Here is a 23,570-nt window from a genome sequence, read left to right as displayed (position 1 = left end):
TAGAACTCCAGTTTCTAGAAAGATCTGTGTGCTGTTGATGTGGCTGGTGTCAGGTGTATGTGTAAGAGCAGGGAGGAGGGCCTCCCCTGGCCGGTCTGCGAACTTCCTATGAGCACCACTATTCTATCTCTTACAGGCTTCTGATTTGCTGTGGGCTGGGGGAATAAAATCCCATTGCAGTCTGCTCTCAGTATCTCTAGGATGTTGATTGCCCGAGTCTGGTAGATTTCCAAGCCTGTGCTATTCAAGCTCCTGATCTGAATGGCCTACAATTGATACCTATATCCCATGCCCATCTTCCTGTATCCTTTCAATTGTCTCCAGACGATTGCCACTACCTAAACAAATACAAACGATGGAAAGACTTTTTAATGTTGTATCTTTTGGGGAATGACATGAAGAAAAGTTTTTATGCTTAATACAGATGCATGTTTTTTAAAAGAACATTTTTCATCCACTGTTGCATGAATTAGCAGTTGTAGAGCTCACGGATACTAAGGCTGGCTGTAGTCTAAGCTCAGGACACTTGGTGATGGCCTTGTTTGGTATGAAAACTGCTGGTTCGGCTTATTTTAAAAAGTTCTTCAATATATACAGAGAAACTCTTCCTGATGATGGTCATGTGCAATCATCTTCCACTATGGCTACATAGCTTTGGTTAGAACAGTGGTTCTCAACCTTCCTAATGCTGTGACCCTTTAATACAGTTCCTCAGGTTGTGCTGATCCCCAACCATAACATTATTTTTCATTGCTGTATTTTTGCTACTGTTATGAATAGCAATGCAAATATTTTTTTGAGACAGAGGGTTGCCAGGGGATCACGACCTACAGGTTGAGACCCCTCAGAACTCTTGAGGAAGAAGCAGCTCCTGCCTTGCCTTAAGAGGGAATGTGAGAACAGCAGGGATGGTCACGTGGAGCTCATACCATTCTCAAAGTGCAGCAGGTAAGACCTCAGAGTGCCCCTGAGGACCAGGGTGTTAATGTAGCACAATAATCCTTCTCCCCCCGAGAGGCAGCCTGGCACCGGGAGACATCACTGCCTGTCTGGCATGCCCCATTGCCCATTCTAAGTCTCTGCTTCCTGCAAACTCTGCTTCGGGCAGAGTAAGTCTCTTCATTGCTCCGGCTCCTTATCTGCAAGCCTGGAATTAAAGGACTAAGGTGGATTACTCCCAGGGGCTCTAAAAGCACCCATGGCAATTACATCTGCCGCCATTATCTACTCAGCCAGGTCTTGATGGATGACTCCAAGCATGGGGTTTCTTCACAACCTCATGGGATGCCATGACTCAGTTTTCGTAGTTTCTTTTCGGGCAGACACCTTTCGGCAGGTCTTCAGAGCCTGTCCCCAGTCTGACCATTAAGATGGTCTTTAGAGATCTCCCTCTCCGGTGTGTGTATGTGTGTGTGTGTGTGTGTGTGTGTGTGTGTGTGTGTGTGTGTGTGTGTGTAAGCCATGCTTGCCTTGAACTCACTACATAGCAGAGGATGACATGAATTCCTGCTCTTCCTGCTTCACATTCCCGAGTATTGGGTGACATGTGCATATCACCACACCAGGTTTATACAGCACTGGGAACTGAACCCTGAGTTTCATGCATGCTAAGCAAGAACTCTATCCATTGAGCTCGGGCTCAGCCCCTGGCTTCTTCCACAGCACCACTGTGTCCCTGTGCTGTGTCTGTGCCCACTGAACCCTAAGTCCAGGGAGGCACAATGTTGCTTCCTGTCTGAGTACCTAAGGTGCCCGTCACACACTCAGCTAGGGCTAAATGCCAGCGAACAACCAGCGAACTCAACAGAGAGAAGCCCAGAACTTTCACGACCAGCGCCACCCACCCTGCAGCCCCTAGACCAGAGGAAAGTAGAGTTCATTTGGGGCAAACGCATCAAGAACAGAAGTGTGACCGCTAGGAAACTACCTGTTGAGGCAGATTATCAGACCAAACTGGGGAGCGTCCTGAAGAACTGTCCTGTTAGAGTTTCATGGCTCAGCAAAACCCACTTGCTTTTCCTTTCTTCCCGCTGGAAAATAAGACAAGCCCCTTGTGCAGAGCTGAGTGCAGCACCCTGGCAGGGACCAGCAAGAGAAGCGGCTGCTGCCTTTTCTCTGTAGTGAGTTCCACACACAGATGCTTACACCACACATGCATACACCACGTACTTATACCACGTGCACTGTATGCAACTACATACACATCTGTACAAGGCATGCCTACATATTTCCATCAACTCACATATTCACCATGCCTGTATACAGTGCATACTATCATACAAACACATATAATCTGTATATATATGTATGACATGTATATAGCACATGTCTACCACATAATACATACAATAGCACATATATGTTATATGTATGTATATTCCATGTGCTTATATCACACATACACATAACAGTACACATATACATGTTCTACATATGCATTATATACATTACATGCAATATTTATTATACATATATAAACACACACACACACACACACACACACACACACACACACACACATCTTCACACAGACACAAAGTATCCTGTGATCCACACATGGAGCAGTAAAACTAGGAGAGGCCAAATTGAAAATTGAAAGCAACAGCTAACACAGTCACCGGCTGACAGGGCCTTCCTCCCTCCCTCCCTGAGACCCCAGGACTCCTCCCCCCACCAAGCTCTCAGGATTCAGGGGACAAAAGGCATCAGCAGGATTCAGGGGACAAAAGGCATCACAAAAGGCATCCATTCACTGCAGGCGTGGTGGCTCCCATGGGCCCTGGTGTCCTGGACCTTCCTGAGAGCAGAGCCATGGTCTCTGCTGTCACCCTCCATCACCTCCTGCTCTGTCTGGTGACTAAGGAGGTAATTGAAGCTTAGAGAGAAGCTGTCTGGTTATCTTGTGCCTTTGACCAGAAGTGGTCCTCTGTGGGGGTGGCCGGCAGGGGCAGCCTTGTGGGACGGGTGCAGGGAATTCACACGCAAGGCTGTCTCCTCTGCCGGCCTATAATCCCAAGTGTTATCAGCTCTCCTTAATGTATTGTCTCGGGACCCCTCCTTAAAGTATAATTAAAAAGTAACCCGATGTAACTGTCCATGTCTGTCTACCGGGGCAGCGCTGACCCGACAGATTTCAGGAAAGGCGGCCACAGAAGATTAAGTCTGGGCTGCCAGGCAAAGGCAGCACCAGGAGAGGAATATGGTTTCTAAAATGTGCCTTGAGAGTCTGACCTGGCTTTGGACTTGTGGCCTTCAGCAGGGTCAGTCCCGGGCTGCACAGGCCTGAGAAGAAGGAGACGACATCCCAGAGGCTGCCACCTCTATCTCCACGCCTGGTGCTGAGCAGCTCTGCGTCTCCCACTTCTCTGAGTGAGTCGCCCTTCCTCTCCTACGCCAGCAGCTGCCCCGTGTGATTAGCAGTGGTGCTGAGCATGTGTGCACAAACCCAGGTAAACTGAGGCCCTTTCAAGGCTGGGCGATGTCTCTGTAGAACCTGGCTGCACGAGCGAGTGAGTGGATGTCCTTTCTCTGGGATTCCGTCAGCAGCATCCGCAATGATCTCTGTCCCTCTGTGCTTAGGAAAAGGAGTAAAGAAATTCTCTCTGGCTAGCCCAAGGTCTACCCAGCAGCCCCAGGGCTCTCTGTGGCCGGATAAGCCTTCCGACTTTCTCAGACCACCAATACCAGCTGGAAGCTGAGGGTGTAGCCCAGTGGTGAGTGCTGGGCTAGCATGTGTAAGGCTCTGGGTTTGCTCAATCCCTAGACCTAAAGAGAAGAAGGCCAACAGGGGTTCTAGACTGGCCTCAAGGAAGTGGGACCAGAGAGCCAGCACACAGCCAGATGCTAGGTAGAGTTCTCTAGGAAGAAAACCAACGTTTCCCCCTTGTTTTTTTGACAAACCTGACAAACAACTGGCTTTATGTCATAGTTCCAGAAAAGGCTATTTTTCAAGTTGTTTAGAGATGCTGCCAAGTTTCAGCCACTGCGGTCTGCGGCAGGGAGAGAGAGAGAGAGGGAGAGAGAGAGAGAGAGAGAGAGAGAAGCAGCTACCAGCCAGGAAGGGGTGAGTGAGCAGAATCCTGTCTACTAGTCACTCCAAGTATCCACGAACAAGTGGCCATGTACCTGTCCAGAACAGTAAGGAAAGTGTCGGTTCTGTATTGGCCTGGTGACATGGGAAGAGAAAGTTCTAATCATTACAAGACCCCAGCACCCCCATTCTGCATACGCCCTATGGCTACCTCCCTAGCAACCCTGGGCAGCAGTCTCCCTCCCAGCCTTTCCCAGACTTGACAATGGTGGGTCGCGTCCCTGGTCACCTAGGGACTCCCTAGTTGGAAGCTGGTCTGGTGGGACCCAGCTCCTCTCTCTGTTGTCTTCAGTGACAAAAACCACTTTCAAAACGAGTTTTTTTGGACCTTCCTCTTTACCCGCCTCCCTTCCGAACACTCCAGTGTGACAGGATGGACTTCGGAGCCCAGCTAGAGAGCCCCAGAACCGGGCTGATCGCACTGTGGTCTTTTCCCAGCCTGATGGGGCCCCGCCCCACTCCCTTCCTGTCCCCCCCTTCCCCCTCCCCCCCACAGCTACTTCTGCTTCCTTCATTTTCTCTACAGCTGCGGCTGAGATATAGTAAGGCTACTGTATAGGACTTTGAAAGCAGGGCCGCGCAGGGCTTTCCAGACTCCATACAAGCCGGCTATTCTCCGCCTTGTTTTCTTTGGCTTCAGGTGAAGCAGCTCCGAATGAGTCAAACAGTATTAACTTTCAATAGGGAAGTGGTGTGGTCAACCAAAGCTGTTTGTGGCTAGATTGTGAAGATAGGTCGGGCAGGTAATGAGGAACAGCCCAGAATACGTGAGGAGGCGGAGCCAGGCAGGCAGCTCCGCTCAGCAACGCTCTGGCAATTAAGTCAACAGAACTCACACCATCTTTTTACTTTTTTTTTTTTTTTTTTTCAGTTGGCTGAGGAATTAACGCCAAGGTCTCTGACCGGGCAGCTTTGGGAAGTTGGGCATTAGGCTTGGACAATTGAGCACTTTGTGGGTTTATGGATATTTTTTTTCTTTCTTCTTTTTTTCTGATGCTGCCAAAGTCATGGGAAATACAGTTTTGACGGCTTCCCCTACCTTTAAGCCTCTCCATTCTGCACGGGCCTTCCTTCATGTCTCCTTGCAGCAGCCTGGGGTGGGTGGACTGATCCTCCCTCTGTCCTACCCCTTCTTGCTCCCCACTTGCCCCTCCCCCCGACTCCCAGTGACCACCTCTTCTCCATCTCCTCTTATGGACACAATCATCAGAGCAGGTCTCGACCTGTCTCCTGCTGGAGGCTGGAAGACGATGCTTTGCAAGTTCAAGTGCTCCTGGGAATATCAAACCCGCTTTCAGGGGCTCTTTAGTACCTCAGTCCTCACTGCACACACACACACACACACACACACACACACACACACACACACACACACACACCCACTCTGTAGATGAGAAAATCCAGGTTCCAGGAGCAGCTAAGGCAGGCAGCAGGCCTTTCTGCTGGGCACTGCAGAGGACAGCCCCGCCCTCGAGACTCTGAGTTCAACCGTTCCTAGCTCTGTTTCCCTGCACTCTGCTACTTATTTATTTTGAGAATGGCTCTGTCACCCTCAGGACAGAAGCGATTCTCTGATCCTGCCCCAGCCAGTATGTCCGCAGATGGACAGGGGGGCCAGTGGCCACCAGAGCCGCATCACCAAGGAAACAGGCATTGAGTATAGGGTGTACCATTTCACCTCCCTGAAACTGAATCTCAGGCAAATGCCATCTAAGGAAGCCGCAGCCACAGTCACAGCCACCCAGCCACACACACACAGCCACACACATACAGCACACACACACACACACACACACCACAGCCACACACACACACACAGCCACAGCCACACACAGAGCCACACACACACACACAGCCACAGACACACACAGACACAGCCATACACAGCCACAGCCACACAGCCACACACACACACACATACAGCCACAGCCACACACACACATACACACACACATAGCCACACACACAGACACACACATACACACACAGCCACACACACAGACACACACACAGCCACACACAGCCACACACACACACACACACACACACACACACACACACACACACACACAGACTATGGACTGAGAAACGGCAGCCTGCACTGTTGTCTCCAGTGGTTTTACTACGTGAGAGCTGTAGAAGGAAACTCTTGGGTTTTGGAAAAGAAAATAAATTAAAACTCTGAACTGTTGATCGAAGTTGCATCATTTGTATCTCAGCGTCTTAACGAGCTTACAGATGGAGGCAAATGACAGAGGTAAGGTCTCTAAAGCACAGGTTTACAGTGGTGGATGATTTAAATACTGGGTGCCCCACCCCCAACCCCCGCTGCCCCGGGTGCTCACCAGTCTGAAAAGATAAGAGGAGGTGGAGCCTATCTTTCAGGCTGAGAAGGTTCTGCAGCTACCAGCACGTGTTGCTCTTATAGAAGACCAGAGTTTGGTTCCCAGCACCCACAGGGCAGCTCAGAGCCATTTGTAACTGCCATTCCAGTACCAGGGGACCCAATGACCTCTTCTGGCCTCCAGGGCATCTGGCATGCATGTGGTATACATACATTCATGCACTCATACACAGAATATAAAACAAGTACGCCTAAACAAACCAAACCAAACCAAAACTATCTTTAAGAAAGCAATCGTTATTTTCCTTACGCTCCCTGAGTGTCTTGTGTGATACCTGGAGAACAGTAACAGAGGTTTCCGGGGGTGTTTGTTTGTTTTTGCGGCTCCCTCATTCACATCTACTGTATTTCCAATACTTGGCTGATCCATCATTAAGCCACACTTTGATATGTACCATCTCAAACAAGGCAAAGCCCTGAACAGCAGAGAGCTCACTTGATACTCAGAGGATCCGGTAGAATCTCTAGATGCTAGGAGCTTTGGCAGGTCACAGCCACGTGGGCGGTTAACGTTCTGCTGAGAAATGGAGCCGCACATGACACAACCTTTTTCTGGAAACGCCCTCCTGTTCGCTGAAGACGGGGAGCGTGGGCTTCCCAAGGCGGTGCCTGGAAAAGGCTTGGGTTTGTGGGAGAACTATGCTTCTGGATTCACAGTGACCACCAGGCAGAGGAGGAGAAAAGGCCCCAAAGGACCAACTTGCCAGGATCCCCCTGCCCCCATTTTAAAATAACCTGGCATTGGTACATATTTGGCACCCAGTGGAGCAGAATTCCACGTGATTCCTTGTTAAATAAACCGTGGGGGGATGAAGGAGAGGGGCCGCCTGTGTTCTTGGCGTGTGCTTTTACTGTTTAGAGGACACCCCTGCGCAGGGCTATGTGAGGCACCCTGGGGTGCATGTTTCCTCTTGTCCATGATGGGGTTTTATAACGGCCTTGTCATCGCGGGGGAGGCGAGTCAGGCAGCTCGCCTCGGAGCCTCCATTCCCACCTGGTCTATCTCATTTAATCCTCACATCTCTTTGGAAGGTGGACATCTGGAAGACCCTTCTACAGGGGAGAAACTGAGGCACACAGCCAGGAAGTAACAGAGGTAAGACCTGAAGCCAGTCTGGTCTGGCTCCGGTTCCCTCTGCCACTGCCTGTGGAGACCTCTGACTCTGTTCTGAAATGCTGGCCATGCCCCATGGGCAAAGTCAGGCAAAGAGAAAACTGTCCCTTTGCATGTTGCTCCTCGCTTTTGTCAAATGAATGGATCAGAATTACCATGAAACCACTCACAGGTGAGTGAGAAATGAGACATGGGGGGGGGGGGAATCCCAAAAAGGGCCATAAAGCCGTCCTGCACTTAAGAAGCGACTTACTTCAAATGTTTACATTTTTGCCTCAGATGACCAGAATATGACTTACCAGCCAGAGTGAACCAAAATGAAAACAAGACCCAGCAAATGAAATGGCCAGCGTTCGACATTTCAGTGCAGACAAGCACACTGAACTTTTTCACTAACAGTGTGTGCTTTAGTCAATACTTGCTTTAATGGAACCTGGGCATATGGAATTCCTAGGAGCACGAAATTAATGTATCGCCATTAACTTACTTCATAAGGGTCTGGGGAGTTGCAGATTAATTCCACTGTGCTACTTTAAGGGAGGCTGGCGGTGGGGGAGCCCACAGGAAAAACACTTCCTTTTGGGTACTTAGATACTTTTTAATCTTGGCTTTCACTTGTGGACATAGATTGAGAAAGTTTGATACTTATAGCAAGTTTTCCCAGGAAAGCCTTATACACTGAACTCCATGACAAGTGAGCTGTGAAGAAGGCGCTTGGACCCGAGCGAGGGAAGGCCATTGCTTTCAGGGCTCTGATGACAGCTGAAACACACACTGATAGATTATACCTTCTTTACCCCTTTCCTAATGGCACCAGTTAATCCTGTCAGAGCCCCAAAGCAAGCTGCCTTATAAAATGTTTTCAGATGCGAAACACGTGAAAAGAAGAGGCCAGAGGCCGATTCAAATTAGCTCCAATGAACCTAGATCCAAACTGAGGAGATGGGATATACTTATTTAATCAAAACTCTTGGGGAAAAATCCTTTCGTGTGTGTGTGTGTGTGCGTGTGCGTGTGCGTGTGTGTGTGTGTGTGTGTGTGTCTTTGAGACACCATGTATCAGCCTTTTACTAATGGCCTTTCCCAGCTACACAGCTTACAGGAAAACCCAAGCCCTTGGGAAAACTCAAGAGTTCGTTCAAAGCGGAGAAGGGAAAGTGCTAAGGCCATGAGAAAAATCGCAGTTGCCCTTGGAAAGGGGAGAGGTAGATGAGTTACAATGCGCTCTGACTATGGGGGCTGCCAGCCACAGACCTTCAACAGGCTGCGGGCCACTTGTCTCCCAGGGGAAATGCAGAAAAGCGAGTGTCGCAGAGGATGGGCTACAACATCCAGATAGCAAAAGGAGGAGTGCTTTCTCTGTCTCCGTCCGTCTGTCTGTCTGTCTCCGTCTGTCTGTCTCCATCTATCTGTCTGTCTGTCTCCATCTATCTGTCTCGTCTGTCTGTCTGTGTCTGTCTGTCTGTCTGTCTGTCTCTCTCTCTCTCTCTCTCTCTCTCTCTCACACACACACACACACACACACACACACACACACACACACGGTGTGGGGGGGTGCACACCAGACTCTTGCTTTGACTTCAGACTGTCAAAAGGGTGGCTAGCTGCTTCCTGTGTGTGCAGAACTTGGGTGTGGCTAGATATTACAGGCATCCTCATGTGATAAGCCCACAACAGTCAGCCTCCATCTCTGTGGTTGATACATTCTTGGATTCAGCCAACTTCAGGCTGAGAATACTTGAGGAGGAAAAGACGTGTCTATGGGAACGTGTATAGGCTTCCCTTGTAACTCAGCCTAACAATTATTCACGCCATCCTGTATGGAGTATTTCAGTAACCTGGAGATGACTGACAGTCTACAGGAAGACTCACACAAGTTATCTACAGATATCAAATCTGCCATTTGATAGCAGGGGTGGAGCACCCTCTGGCAGAATCTGCATCTGAGGTGTTGGTTCCTGGATCAAGTCCCCTAGGGACAGCAACGGCAGACGTGTGGAGGTCCTCTCATGTTTCTAGAACAATGTGAGATTCTTCATCAGTTGTATTGTGCACACATTGAGAAGGCCCCAAGGTTTAGATTTGAATATGAGGCAGATCTCTGTTTCTGTGCTAATGGGACATAAGGAAAAACTCCTTAAGTTTTTCACAAAGTATGACATTTGGGAACAAGTTTATGGAACCATGAGGGACTTAGGAACAGTGCCCGGAATATTTTAAGGGGTCATAATATGCCAAGAAAGAATTTGCTGGGCCTAAATACAAAACAAAAGCTGAAATAAAAAAAATCAAAATGCATAAATGTTTAATCACATCTCAAAAAATGCAACATTAAGGCAACTTCATGAATTTTTAAATTTAGGATTCACAAATCCCTTTTTTGTTGTTTTTTTTTTTCCCCTAGAGTTTTTGAATTTTCCAGAAGAGTCCAAGACTAAACACAGATAATAGCTGACATCTTCTGAATGCTTATTGTGGCCCAGGAAAGGTTCTCGGGGGTCCATGGAGGTAGTGTATCATTCAGCCTCTTGGCCCTATGACACTAAATGGCCATTGTCCCTGTTGGACAGATAGCCAGGTATCAACACCCCAAAGTTAGTTAGGGCAAATACGGGAGTCTCAGCTCCTACTCATTGTTTCAAGCTGAACGGCAGAGACATGAGGGCTGCAGGTCATTGTTATTGTAGCTAGAGAATCTCATGACAATGACAGAACCCTTTCAAAAGCAGAGAGAGAGAGAGAGAGAGAGAGAGAGAGAGAGAGAGAGAGAGAGAGAGAGAGAGAGAGAGAGAACCAATGTAGAAGCCATGGTTGAGGAGATGGGATGGCGATGTGTGGTTGGCTTGGGGGTGGTGGCCTCTAAGGGGCCCCATTTGTGAGGAAGCCATATATCTATTTTGCTGACAATATTTTGTTACCCCTTTGAGTGGGAACTAATTTAGAGATTATCTCGTCTCATTGCCTAGTTCGACCCAAGAGGAAACCAAGGACTAACGTACTTAAGATAATTGCCCAAGTTCACACCCACAGGTCTGATGGCGCCAGGGCAAAAGCTCAGGTCCCGGAGTTAAGGATCCCCAAATCTTTTTACACATTTTAAGATTAAGGAACGGAAGCCTCACTGTAGACAGTATTATGGTATTATTATTATTTATTTTTTTTTTTAGCACTTCATACAGTCAGTTCTAACAAGGACTGCACATTAGCCTAGACCTCTGCTTCACTGGTGTGGCATTCTGAAGAGCACTACAGCTTTCAGTGATCTGATTGGAAAGACACATTCAAAGGGATGGCTTAGCTTTCATTCATTACCTGTTTCTTCTTGCTCCTTTCCCCCTGAATCAGACTGAGAAGGTGTCCTGACTGTGCCTTTGGATTCTTCTACTTGGCAAGACCCTGCTTCAGGTGGCAAGTGCCACCTAAACCTTAGACTTCTGCGCAGAAGCAGGACATGAACCAAGAACTCACTGGAGTACTGTCAAGGTCGACTGTTGTCTATCTGGATAGTGTCAAGGTGGATTACTGCTGTTCCCCGAGTCAGACGCATGTTCCCTTCTGAATCCTCTCAAATCCCCTTTGCCCCGGGGACCCTTGGTCTGAATTTGAGAGTCAGGGAAACCTTGATGCTCACAAACTCTCTAGGTCTAGTTTCATATTACTAAAATAATACACAGGAAGCGATTCTAAGATTCGTTGGAAACACTTAGGCTTGGTTATTATTAATGTTTTTGAGAACCGCCTCTCTAAATCTCCAGGTAGTAAGAGAGATTAGCAGAGTGGGGGCCAAAATACCAGGGTGAAGGCCCCCCGGAGTCCCTGTTTGCCTGAGATGTCTTCAGAGCAGGAAAGCAGATAGAGTGCCCCCTTTGGCCCTCTGACGTCCTTCTGCTTTACATCCGGGCTGGAAGGAAGGAAAAACTATCTTCATTTTCCTTCGTGTGCCAAGACTCTGTCTTGACCTGCTACACATGTCTGGTATTTGAGGACTCCAAAGCTGAGAGGGACTAGATCATGTTGGTGACCCGGGAGGCACACTCAGTGCGAATCCCTATGGGCACAATGACAGTCCTAAGAGCGCACACTACTAAGGGCCCAAGCTTTATGTGGCACCCTTTGCTCAAGGGGGATCCCCATTAAGACACCTGCCCCGGAAGCTGCTTTGGCCACTGAATTAGTATTTTCTGGGAGAGGTACAGATTCTCCTTGGTTTACACTCTACTGACGCCAGGTCCCCACGCAGACCTCAGTGACATGCACAGCCAGTTGTTGGCAGATGTGGCAGTGGGCAGCATCTGTGCATAGGGAAGTGCTTGGGAAGCAGGTGGGTCACTCACTACACCTACTTAAAGGGAGACTGACTCCCTCCAGTCAAAACGGCAAAGACAGCTGAAAAGCCACAGGGCGCCTCCGATCTCCAGGAAGACCATGCCTAGTCACACCCACATTGATAAGCTCTCCTTATCAAAGATACAGGAATCACAATACAATGAGGCTCAGATACTCTACTACCATTCTCAGAAGCAGACATTGGGTGTCCATGGAGCCCAACATCTGGATTCCTCAGCCTCTATTCTGGTTGGCTCCATGGGTGACCTTGGATGCGTTTCTTAATTCGCTTTTGCTTCAACTGCCTTGCCTGTTTCTTCTAAGATTTTATAAGTGAATATGCCTGCTGCATTTTGAATGGGGATGGGCAAATGATGCTTACTGCACAATGTCGGTCATCACAGTTACTGGCTCTTCTTACAAAGAGAAGAGAATGTTTTGAAAAAGATCTACATTGTTTTGAATCATAAGAAAAAGCCATAAACACTCATATGACACTGTTCTAACAATCTTGATTTTAAGCCCATTATCACCATAAGCTTACAGATGTCCTTCATACATTTTGCTTTTTCACTTGAAAATACTGGTCAAATATCAAGAGTCTACTTAACCTATATGTATGTATACATATGCGTGTTAAGTATTTTTGTTATTTCCCTTCAAAATCAGAGAAGAAATTCATATTCACGAGGTTGGGAACAGTTCAGCTAGTAAGGTGTTTGTTGCCCAAGTATCAGGAACTGAATTTGGATCCCAGCTATCCTGGGCAGTGCAAACCCGCAATCCCAGTCTGGTGAGTAGAAACAGAAGAAGTGGACAGACTCCCTAGCAGCCAGTCTAGCCAGAATTTTAAGTTCAGTAAACTCGGTAGGCTCTGGGTTCAGTGAGAGACCCTGACTCAAACAAAAGGGTGGATGGAGAGCAGTGGAGGAAGACACATGACATCGACCTCTGGCCTCCATGTGGGAGCACACGTGGACACATGTACACAAACATGCATATCCCACCTCTCTCTCTCTCTCTCTCTCTCTCTCTCTCTCTCTCTCTCTCACACACACACACACACACACACACACACACACAAGCATGCACACACACTTATAGCCACATGACTACGTCGACAAAGTTCTCTAAAAAGCAGTTGGTTGACAAAGAGGCCCTTCAGTTGACCCAGTCTCAGGGTGATTTCATCTAGGAGAGGTCAGTCGGTGAGACCGGCCTCCTGCTGGTTTCAGGGATGGCTCCACCTCGCTCTCAGCACTGAGTCTCAGAGCTCCAACGGGGACTGCTAAGGGCAGCCCGGCAGCTGGGCAGAAGCTGCCCCAGACACAGCCTTTGCTAATCAACCTTTTTGAATTGTAATGGAGTCTTCTTCCACATATCACAGGGACCTGGCCCAATAATAAAGACTGTTCCAGCCTCATCTCCAGGATGGACCCAGTACCTCAGACCTCTGACCTCCACTCTCCTAACTGCCTCAGCAAAATGTTTCCTGTCACACCAGACCAAGACATGCATTTAAATCACAGCGTGGACTATGTATGTAGAGAACGTTATCTTGAAACACATATTCTCATATCTCAGCGTTCCCGTAGTTTCCTGAATTACAGACACAGGAATCGGTTGAAAGCTAGAGTTTTCCATTAAGTTCCTAGAAATATCGAAGCTATAGAAAACAACTCTTAAAACTCCCTTTGTGAAAAATTCTTTTCTAGGGCAGGGAGAGCTGGCGGGGTGTTCAGTCGGTAAAGCGCATGCCACTCCAGCGTGGAGACTCACGTTCCCATCCATCCTGCCCATGTAAATAGCCGGGTGAGGCGGTATGCATGCCGTGGTAACCCCAGTGCTGGAGGATGGAGACCTGCAGACCCCTGAAGCTTACAGGCCAGCTCACATAGCTGAGTAGATGAGCTACAGGCTCAAGGGGAGCCCTTGTCTCAAACAGCAAGGCAGAGAGAGAGCAGAAGAGGATGGTGGCTGGTGTTGACCTCTGACCTCTACACACACATACCACTACCATCATCCCTTTCGCGTATCTTCTCTTCTTAAACTATCTTTCAGCATGTTAACAAGCCATTAAATGCTCGACTTACTCACTGAAAACAAACACCTGCTGGCACTCTTGTTCCCAGGGGAATTCAATTCCACTATGCTCACTAATGTCTGTATGGGCTGGAGATGCAGACGCATCCCATGGAAATGTGTGAAGAGGAGCAAGCTTTGACTTACTCAGGTTACTGGAAAATGACCACCTGAACTACAAAAAGGCTGGGGGTTCTCTCTCTGGGGACACAGTCTGCTACAGTTTTAGTCCGACCATGTCAGCACTGAGGCTAGTTACCATAGGCACCTGCTTGACAGAGCTGAGTCCCATAGGAGAAATCATAAATGCCAGCCCCACATTTCCCATACAGGATTCCAAAGCCAGGAAAAGGGGCTCCTAGGACATGATGTGCAGACAGCATGGCGTATATGGAACTGACGGACTAATGGACGGACAAACGGACAGATGTGTGTGGGAAGATAACAGTCCAAGATCTGACAACAGTGAGAAATCTTCCTTCTCCCTAGGGCTTCATCCTCTTTAAACCTAGACAGGTTGCTTCCTGTCTCTGGGGCTGATTTTCCTTTCCTCAGAAGGACAAGAAGGTTCTTTCTCTCTGAGTCTTTAATTTCCTGAGTTGAGAGAACTTTTCAACATCGCTCAGCTTGGCCCATGCCAGGCTTCTTGGGCTAGACTCATCTAGAGTTCATGATCCATCCATTAATGAGGGGCTGGACAGAACTTCTTAATCTAGAATGTCTGCATCAGTCAGGGTCCTCACTTCCCATTGCACCAAAAAGTGATGGTGAGCAGAACACCACCTCAGTAATAATCAAGATGCTAAGAAGACAGAGTATGAGATGTGATGGCACAAGCCTTTTAACCCCAGCACTCAAGGGGACAGTCAGGAGTTCAAAGCCAGCCTGGTTTATGTAGCAAGTTCTAGGCTGACCAGGACTACACATCAAGAGCCTGTTTCAACTCGAAAGACTAAATAAACAAATAAACAAATAGGAAGAGAATAGTAAAATTAACCACTAATGGCCCACCCTTGCTTTTGGAGTTGGCCTGCACTTGGCTTTTGTTCTAGAAGCTTCTTGCGAAATGGAAGACTGTCTTCCTGGGGCTACAACAGCTCCTTATGACACACTTAGCCCTACGTCTCCCTTCCACTCTTCCCTGACATCGAATCCCCCCTGAGAAGAAAGGCTGGGTACAGAGGGGGGCTCCAGGACCCTTCTCCCAGTGACTGTCCTCGTAACTTATAAAATAGCAGGGATGGCGAACGCCCGATCTGAGCACTTGATCCTCAGGGCGGGCAGCTGTACCCAGATGAGGGCCATTTCCATTCTCCCTGCCGTGTGTTTTTCGGGTTCTGAATGCACGGAATTTCTACGACTGCAGGAAAGGAGACCATAGCCACGGTGACCGCTGGAGAGCCATAAAGAGTCATAGGCCCAAGGGTGGCTACTACCTCAGAGCCCGGAGGACCTGCCGCTTTAACAAGGTTGCCTGTTGAGGATCACACCCCAGGGGCCTGCCTCAGATGCCCAATGGAACCACCATATTGGAAAGGTCACCTGGAGCGGACAAGGCAAGGAAGCACCGCTGGGCATCCCCGACATTCCCTAAGCTCATGCCCTGCGCCAGGCACATGGCGCAATCTCTAGTGAAGTCTTGTGAAGATGCCATCATTGTTACATACGTTGTACGTATGAAGATGACACTGGAATTCCAGGAGGTTCTGAAACTTCCTGCAGGCTGAAGAATTCTAGGGGTCACGCTCTTAAGGGTTCCATTCTCAGCACCTAATCTCTTTCACCATAGCTTCTGGGAGCAGGACGGACCCCACTGTTCAACACCGCAAACTCTGAGGGTATCATTTCCCAGGGACCCTTGGCATGGGCTGGAGACAAGCCGGTGTCCATCCAGGGCTCATCTGCCTACAGTCTTGGAACTCTAGTCCAACCTCAGCTCCTGGGCCAGGGTGTGGTCCTGGAAGACTGTCACTTCTGTGTTTACTCAAGGGTAGTCATTAAGTCACTGTGAAGACGTCTTTCCTTCAGACTAAACAACCCTACTTCCTTTTTAAACACTTTGCTCACAGGAGCTCTCCTCCGAGACCATCTTTCTATATTTACTGGTTCCCCCAGCTCTCTTCTCCCAGCCCAGTCTCTATTTTGAACAATTCTAGAATAAGACCTGTGCTGGGGAAGAAGAAAGGAATGTTTTCATCTCTGGCCTTAACAAACTAAAGCATGGATGGTCAGCCGCCTCTTCCAGTCCATTCTGGCCGCCAGGTCTGTTGTTACATCCTGTGTGTGGCCAGTCTTCTCTTCACTGTTCATTTCTCATCACACTGAACTTGGCTGTATACTTGAGGGTCTATTCCTTGGCCCCACAAAGCCTCAAGCTGTTCTGAACTCATTTGAACTGGCCTAACTTCCCTTTGAGGTCCAAGACCAAGCTTTAGAAAACCCAGGACACAGAAACAACCTTTGAGAAGTGAGAGGTTGACAAGGACACCCCTCCTGTCTGCAGGGGCCTGGCATCCCTTTGGGAGAGACACTGAAGCCCGCAGATGGGTTCGTAAGACCCGGTGGGTCTCCGAGTACACCAGCCCAGAGAGTTACCAGCCCCAAGGGGGCCCACTTACTTCGGGGTTCTCGCGGGCCGTCCACTGTGATTTTGATGGCTCTGTGGTAGGTGGCGACTTGTGGGGGGTTGGTAAAGACGGTGATGGTCAGAGTGAAGCTCTTGCCTGGAAAGACACAAAACAGGACAAGACAGTGTGAGGGCTGGTCTGAGAATCCACCCGTTGCGTTAATCTAGACTCTCCAGCCCCCAAAGTGGGAGGTGACAGAGCCGAGGCAGGAGGATTTGTTCTCCTGGTAGTCCTGTCGGTCTGGCTTTGTCTCCAATCTGGAATGGACACAGTGGGTTCACTAGGTGTGACACATTGCATAGTTATGTGGCTTTAATTCGATCATTAATTAACAACAGGATCAGGAGAGATCAGCATTTACGCCCACAGCAGGACTTTGGGAATTGCCAGCTGGGATTCATAGCCACCCACTCCCACCCTTTGTCCTCCCATCCCCACTGTCTTCTCTGGATAGTTATAAAATCCAGGCCGAGGAGGAGGAGGAGGAGGAGGAGGTCGAGCAGCAGCAGCAGCAGCTACCCTCATATTCCCCTTCTATCTCTGTGCTTCTGAGGATCAGCAAAGACTGACTTTCTGGAGCTAGGCTGAGGGTAGCTCAGAGGGTCCAGTGGTTGTCTAGCAAGCAGGAAGCCCTGGGTTCTACGCCAGCATTGCATAAACTGGGCACGATGCTGCAAATCTGTAATCCCAGCACTCAGGTAACCGAGGCAGGAGGATCAGAAGTTCACAGTGTCCCTCGGCTACACAGTAAGTTTGAAGTTAGCTTGGCCTACGTGAGACTTTGTCTCAAAACAAATGAACAAACAAACAAGTCAACCAAGATTGAATTCCTAAGTGTGAAAACATGCTTTAATTAGAAAATAGTCTCTGAAATATTGTAAGTTGATGGTTGACATTAAACACTATTCATAAATACCAGATGACGAGGTGTTACACCAACACTAATCGGGTAGAGCAGAGCAAGGGTATGCAGCCAGCAAACTGAGGTTCAAATGCATTGTTCATACAGAAGTGTGCCTGGCTGCCGGGCCAGTGGTGGCGCACGCCTTTAATCACGGCATTTGGGAGGCAGAGGCAGGTGGATCTCTGTGAGTTCGAGGCCTGCCTGGGCTGCAAAGTGAGTTCCAGAAAAGGCGCAAAGCTACACAGAGAAACCCTGTCTCAAAAAAAGAAAGAAAGAAAGAGAGAAAGAAAGAAAGAAAGAAAGAAAGAAAGAAAGAAAGAAAGAAAGAAAGAAAAAAGAAAAAAAACCAACCAAACAAACAAACAAAAAAACAAAAAATAGAAAAAAATACAAAAGTGTGCCTGGCTCTCTCTGTAACACTTTAATACTGTAATAATGTCTCTGTGAAAGGTCAGCTCAGAGTTCAATCAAATATATTACTTCTTGGTCTCATGGCTTCAGGGAACGGATTCTGGGTTTGAATTCCCACTGCTTTACCCTGACAAGCCACAATATCTAGCCTTCTCTGTTGCTCAGTGTTCTTGCCTGAAAAGTGGGTACAGGCAATTTTTTAAATGTATACAGTTTTGGACTGAGGGAAGAATAAGTGAAATGAAGCATTACAACAGTGTCTGTCCGTAGTGTCCAAAGGCTCTATGTCCATGTGTCCCCTGTACTTCTCAGAGCCCTGTATGGAATCCTGGTATTTGGCTGAGAGCGATATTAAGTCTTCTACCTACATATTAGTTCTTCAGTTAATACAGTTTCTCCTCTTACTCACACACTATCAATGGAATGCAAACAAAAGGGAGACCAACCATGCCCATTGGCTCCGAAAGGCATTGGCTACTTTAAAACCCAGCTGACCTGCCTACCCTCCTTAGAAGGAACATACTGTTTCCAGCTGGACATGCGCGTTAATATGGGTGAAGGCCACTGAGAAATTCCCCAGGATACAACCTAAGGCCATCGAGAATTGAATGTCCCCGAGAATACAATCTATGACCACAGTAAGCGGCACTCCTAATCCTAAAAAGTGTTCCCTAATAATCCTGGAGCGTCTGTCTGTAATCTGTCTGCTGAAGTCTGTGCCAAAAAGAACAACAGGGCGGGGAAGGCTAGCCATGGAGTCCATTTTGCACCATGAGTGGCCCAAGGGAGCAGACAGGGGCGGTTTTTATGAATTGGCATTTTATGGCGCATGAGGCTTTGTACCTAAATTCCTCCTGTCTCCTCAGCCGGCCTCCTCCCCACAGAGAACGCTGCCAGGCTCTGGGGATTTGTCATCATCAGATAGCTGCAGACAGCATCAGGGGATATTCCAAGGGGTCCTCTGCTTTAGCATCTAGCTGACTTGGAGGGACGGTCAACAGAAGCCCAGTGTGGACATGCTGAGAATGGCGTACTGATGTGGAGGCCTGAGGGAGCTGCCCATCATTCTCCATCATCTTCAGCTGTATCAACGGTCACAGGGCCTGCTGCTTGCTGTAAGGCAGGCATCCGGCCAAGCTCACAGTGGGCCATCCTTTCTCAGTAAGAACCCACTCTGGGCTACCCCTTGTATCATCAACATGGAATCCTAGAGTCAGCTTCCAGAGTCTTCTCCCTAGAATCTTGAGGCCCATGAGCTCAGCTCTTGATAGGGCCTTGGGTCTGTGGACCAACTACTACTTCGCCAGCCCCCCAGATTCACTTGCTTAGGTCTTCCCATCCTCAAAGCCCAGCCAGTTCCTGCTGGCCTGCTTCTCGGGTGACCTTCCCTGAGGCTGAGTGTGCTGGCGACCATTTCAGGGAGGCCTCACATACCACTCTTCCCCTTGATTAACAGAGATGTTTGCTTTGACAGCATCCGTGACTGTCCAAACTTAAACTGCCTGAGGGCAGGGACCACTTCCCCAAAGCCTATTATTATCCTGCAGAAGTGTGAAAGGAGGAGGAGAGCAGCTGGTCGCTCAGGGGCAGCGGAAGACAGTGGAGTGAGAGGTGAAAAATGGAAAAGTAGCTTGAAGACCCCCGCCGTGGTGTGTGGTGTGTGTGTGTGTGTGTGTGTGTGTGTGTGTGTGTGTGTGTGTGTGTGTGTGTGTGTTCTGTGTGTGTGTCTGTGTCTGTCTGTGTCTGTGTGTGTGTGCTGTGGAGAGTGGACCGGATAATGAGATCTGGTGCCTCTGGCTAGAGAGTTAGAAGATTTGGATTCTTCCACGTTTTTGCCTCCCTTGGTCCCAGTTCAAGGGATATTTGTGGTATGACTCATAGCTCTCTGACACTGTCTTCTGAGCCTGAGGCAGTGGGATGCCTGCATTGGAGCTGGTCGCTCCACGACCGCTTTCTTCTCAGTTCGAGGCTGTGGGATGCCTGTAGCATCTAAAGTTCTCTGATAGTGGCTTCTGAGCCACGGGTTCAGCCACGGTTGCCTGAAGTGTGTATTGCGGCTCCCTGATGAGGTCATCTGAGCCTGTGACTATCCAGCATGGTGTCCCATGAACAGACCCATGTGGTCCATGTCCTCGGTTGCTTACAGCTTCCGAGCTGCAAAGACCTCAAAGGAACATGGAATTCAAGCAACCTTGGGGCTGATGCAATACAGTACTACGGCTTAATGCACTCAGATCCCGTCTCTCGTTGTTCTGGAGCCACAAGGCCAAGAGGGAGGTGTCTGTGGGACTGCTCCCTGCACTCGGGGGGTGGCCAGCTCTTTCCTTCTCCTCCTGACTTCCTTAGATTGCCAACAGCATCGGCCTGTAGGAATGTGTACTCTCAGCACTCCATTCTCTGCCTCCATCTCCGAATGGTACCTTCCTATATATAGTATAGCCCTTGATTCTCCCTCATCCTTAGAAGGCCGTCAGGCTAAGACTTTGAAAGGTGAAGTTGTGTTCTCAAAATCACTCAGTCTGGGTTGGCAAGATGGCTCAGTGGGTATTTGCTGCCAAGCTGGACAACCTGAGTTTCATTCTTGGGATCCACACAATGGAAGGAGAGCACTGACTCTCACAAGTTATCCTCTAACCTCCATAAATATGCCATAACACACACACACACACACACACACACACACAAATACATATAACAACCCAAAAAAATAAATCAACTAACTTAAACACGGAGAAATGAATTCTAAGCTTTACAGTCAACACCCTCTGTGTTTCTGTCACTGGTGTCAAAAGTGTCCACCTGTGCCAAATTCAAACTCAGTAGCCTTCATTCACCCCCCCCCACCATCCCCCAAAGTGAAACTTGCCCCTGTGACTTTAATGTGCAAACTGTTTTAGGCAGCTGCCTATGAACCTGGGTCAGGGCTCAGTGGCAGTCTCCTGGAGGGGACTGGGACTTTTTGAAGGTGAAAGCTTGTGAGAAATCCCAGTTGACTTAAGAGAGGAATTTAGCTGCAGTGGAGGCTGGCAAGGTCACTGCTCATCTCCGTGGTTCTTACTACTTTATGCCCATCATTTTTTGTGCAGACACAAGGAGTTTCTACTTAGTGATGGCTCCCAGGTAGGGAGATTTCACATCAGCAATGGGATTCACCTGGGAGGAGATAAACTTGTGTTTATCCTCGCAATGGACTCTGGTTACAGCCAATGTGTGAGGCCACAGGTCAATTGTGGGTGTCACTCCTCAAATACTGCCCACCTTGTTATTTAGACAGAGTTTCTCACTGACCTGAAACTTGTGGGTTCACCTAGGCCAGCTGACCTAGGGATGTGCCTGTCTCCACATCCTCCCCGGGATGGAACTCAGGTCCTCATGCATGTGAAGCTGACATTTCACCCCTGAAATCTCCCCAGTCCTGGTGAGAGCTTTGAGTACAACAAGGACATCTGCTTATTATCTGTAGACTGTGGTGACTTTTTTCTCACAGGTGAGTGTGACATTTTTCCCCTGGGTGAAAACCAGAGCTCCGTTCCTTTGGATTTCTTCCAGCTGGGCTTGGCATGTCATTGACAGTGGCCCCCAGGTAGCCGGAGGCACATCTGAGGGTGCTCTGAATTGCAGGAACCATGTGCTCGGCTCTCCACCCACCCACCCAGGCCCATGATTGCTCAGACAAGGCCCTGCTTGGCGGGTACCTGTAGACGTGGGAGCTGCAGCCTCAAGCACACATGTGTTATTAGCCAAATTCCCTTATTAAAATGACCTATGGGCTTGGTATTTTAAGTGCGTGGGCGTGGAGAGTGAAAGACTTTCAAGTGTTTTTCTCAGCAAGCTGCAGCCAGAAGAGGAAGGACTTAGAGAGGACCAGAGCAGCAACATAACACTAGCCTTCCTGGGCTCTTCAGGACCAAGGGGAGGCAAGGGGGAGGGAGGGCCTTAGCTCATGTTCCAGTGTGCTGCCTTCCCAGAAGCCCTTAAGGGCCAGGACACAGATAACCCGGGGCTGATCTCAGGCACTGCTTGGAGGCAGAGGCTTTTGGCACTAGAGGGACAAGCTATAAGTCACAGATGCCCTGAATGTGAGTCACATGGCCAGTGGGAGGTGCTAGGGAGAGAGGGAAGCATTAAAATCTTGACTCTGCTCCTGGTACTGGAGGCAACAGGGCTTCAGCTCCAGTGTCTGGCTATGACCAGGGAGGGCAGCTGTGTGATAAAGAATAACACGAGGGCTGAGTGAGGGAGAGGAAGGACCAACAAGAAAGAAAGGCCGAGAGAAGCAGCAGCTGCAGTCTGGACTCGCACTCCAAGCAACAAGAGTCAAAGCTCGCTCATGAGGCTCCAGGCAATACCCAGGGAGAGGCCTGAGTGTGGCCGCTCGGCCAGTCGGTGGACCTGTGTCCGAATCACACTTGGTGCCTGTGCGACCGTGGGCGAGTTTCTTAGCCTCTCAGGGACCCCGTTTTTCTCTTCCACAAAACAGAAGGTCGTAACAGCCTCTGTCTCAGAGTCTTCTCATGTAGGCTAAAGGAAATAGGGAACACGTGGGTCGGGCACCCAGCAAAGTCTTGGTAGAAATGTCAAAGACGTGACAACCTGATGTCCACAAAGACATCGGGGCCCCAGAGATCCTGTGAGCAGGGGTTAGGATGAGACAGTCACAGACACCTGATTGCGGGTACGGCTTTGCGGAAACGGAGGAATGTTCAGCAGGTGGCGGAGTTGGTACGCGGACTGACTTCAAGTTCACGGCTGCGTCACCGGCTGGCAACCTTTCGGAAGGGCACGACTGTGAGCGGCTGATCCGCTACAGAGACAAGCCAAGGCAGCACCATGTGGCGTCTCCCTCGACGCCAGTCTGTCCATCCACGGGGCAGAACAAAATACGAACGGCTTTATTTAGTCAGAAAGGTCACGGGGTGAGCCTTCCTGGACACTTGCTGCTGTGGTGTGGCATGCTTTCCAAGGCCAGGAAGTTCCAGGGCCTCAGGGAAGGGCTCCCTGGTGAACAGGGACAGTTCTGAGGTCTAAGAAAGCCTTGGTTGGACTCTGTCTCTCTGTCTAGCCCGAGACACTGTGCTTCTCCTCACATCTAGCGAATGACTGGACCACAGGGTCAAGACACTATCAAGTTGTGTTCCGCCTTCCTCAGGAGGGCTGAGGCCGGAAGTGGAGAGTGAGCAAGACTGTATCGCTGGCTAGAGAGCACGGCCTGCCAGGTCCTAACCACCATACATTCCAGCCGGACCCTCTCCCCACCCCCAAGCCAGCTGGGGTCAGGGGTGGCCCTCTGTCTCTTGCTGGGAGCACGCCGCCCTTTCTTGGTCTGAGGGCGACTGGCCTCCTCCACCGTTCCTCAGTGGTTCTCTAACTCATTCTCCTTGGTGTAGGTTGGGACGCATGAGTCATCTTCTCCTTTTGGGGACTGTTTCTGGGGATGTGAAACTTGCCCTTTGTCACGAAAAGGAAGATCACACATGCAAAGGATCTTCTGCCCGGGGATGCGGGGTGGCCATTTTCCTCAAGCAGTAGCCATAACACCCCATCCACATGTGTAGGGGGCTGGCTTTCTCTACTTAAAGCACCCAAGAACATGTGAAAGGAAACATTTTTAA

At 49.2% G+C, this 23,570-nt stretch overlaps 1 protein-coding gene across 2 annotated transcripts in view; it reads right to left on the bottom strand.

The window, feature by feature from the left end:
- Runx1 (RUNX family transcription factor 1) overlaps window positions 1-23,570 on the bottom strand; it is a 226,834-nt gene that overhangs the window by 47,872 nt on the left and 155,392 nt on the right. For both annotated transcript variants that reach the window (XM_037209635.1, XM_028877065.2), the window contains exon 5: window positions 16,635-16,739. In XM_037209635.1, coding sequence (XP_037065530.1) covers window positions 16,635-16,739 — 105 coding nt within the window. The remainder of the gene's footprint in view (window positions 1-16,634; window positions 16,740-23,570) is intronic.

Source organism: Peromyscus leucopus, chromosome 12 (genome assembly GCF_004664715.2).
Source record: "Peromyscus leucopus breed LL Stock chromosome 12, UCI_PerLeu_2.1, whole genome shotgun sequence".
Lineage (NCBI taxonomy): Eukaryota > Metazoa > Chordata > Mammalia > Rodentia > Cricetidae > Peromyscus > Peromyscus leucopus.
Note: the sequence above shows the minus strand (reverse complement) of the source record. Positions and strands in the feature narration are given on the sequence as shown.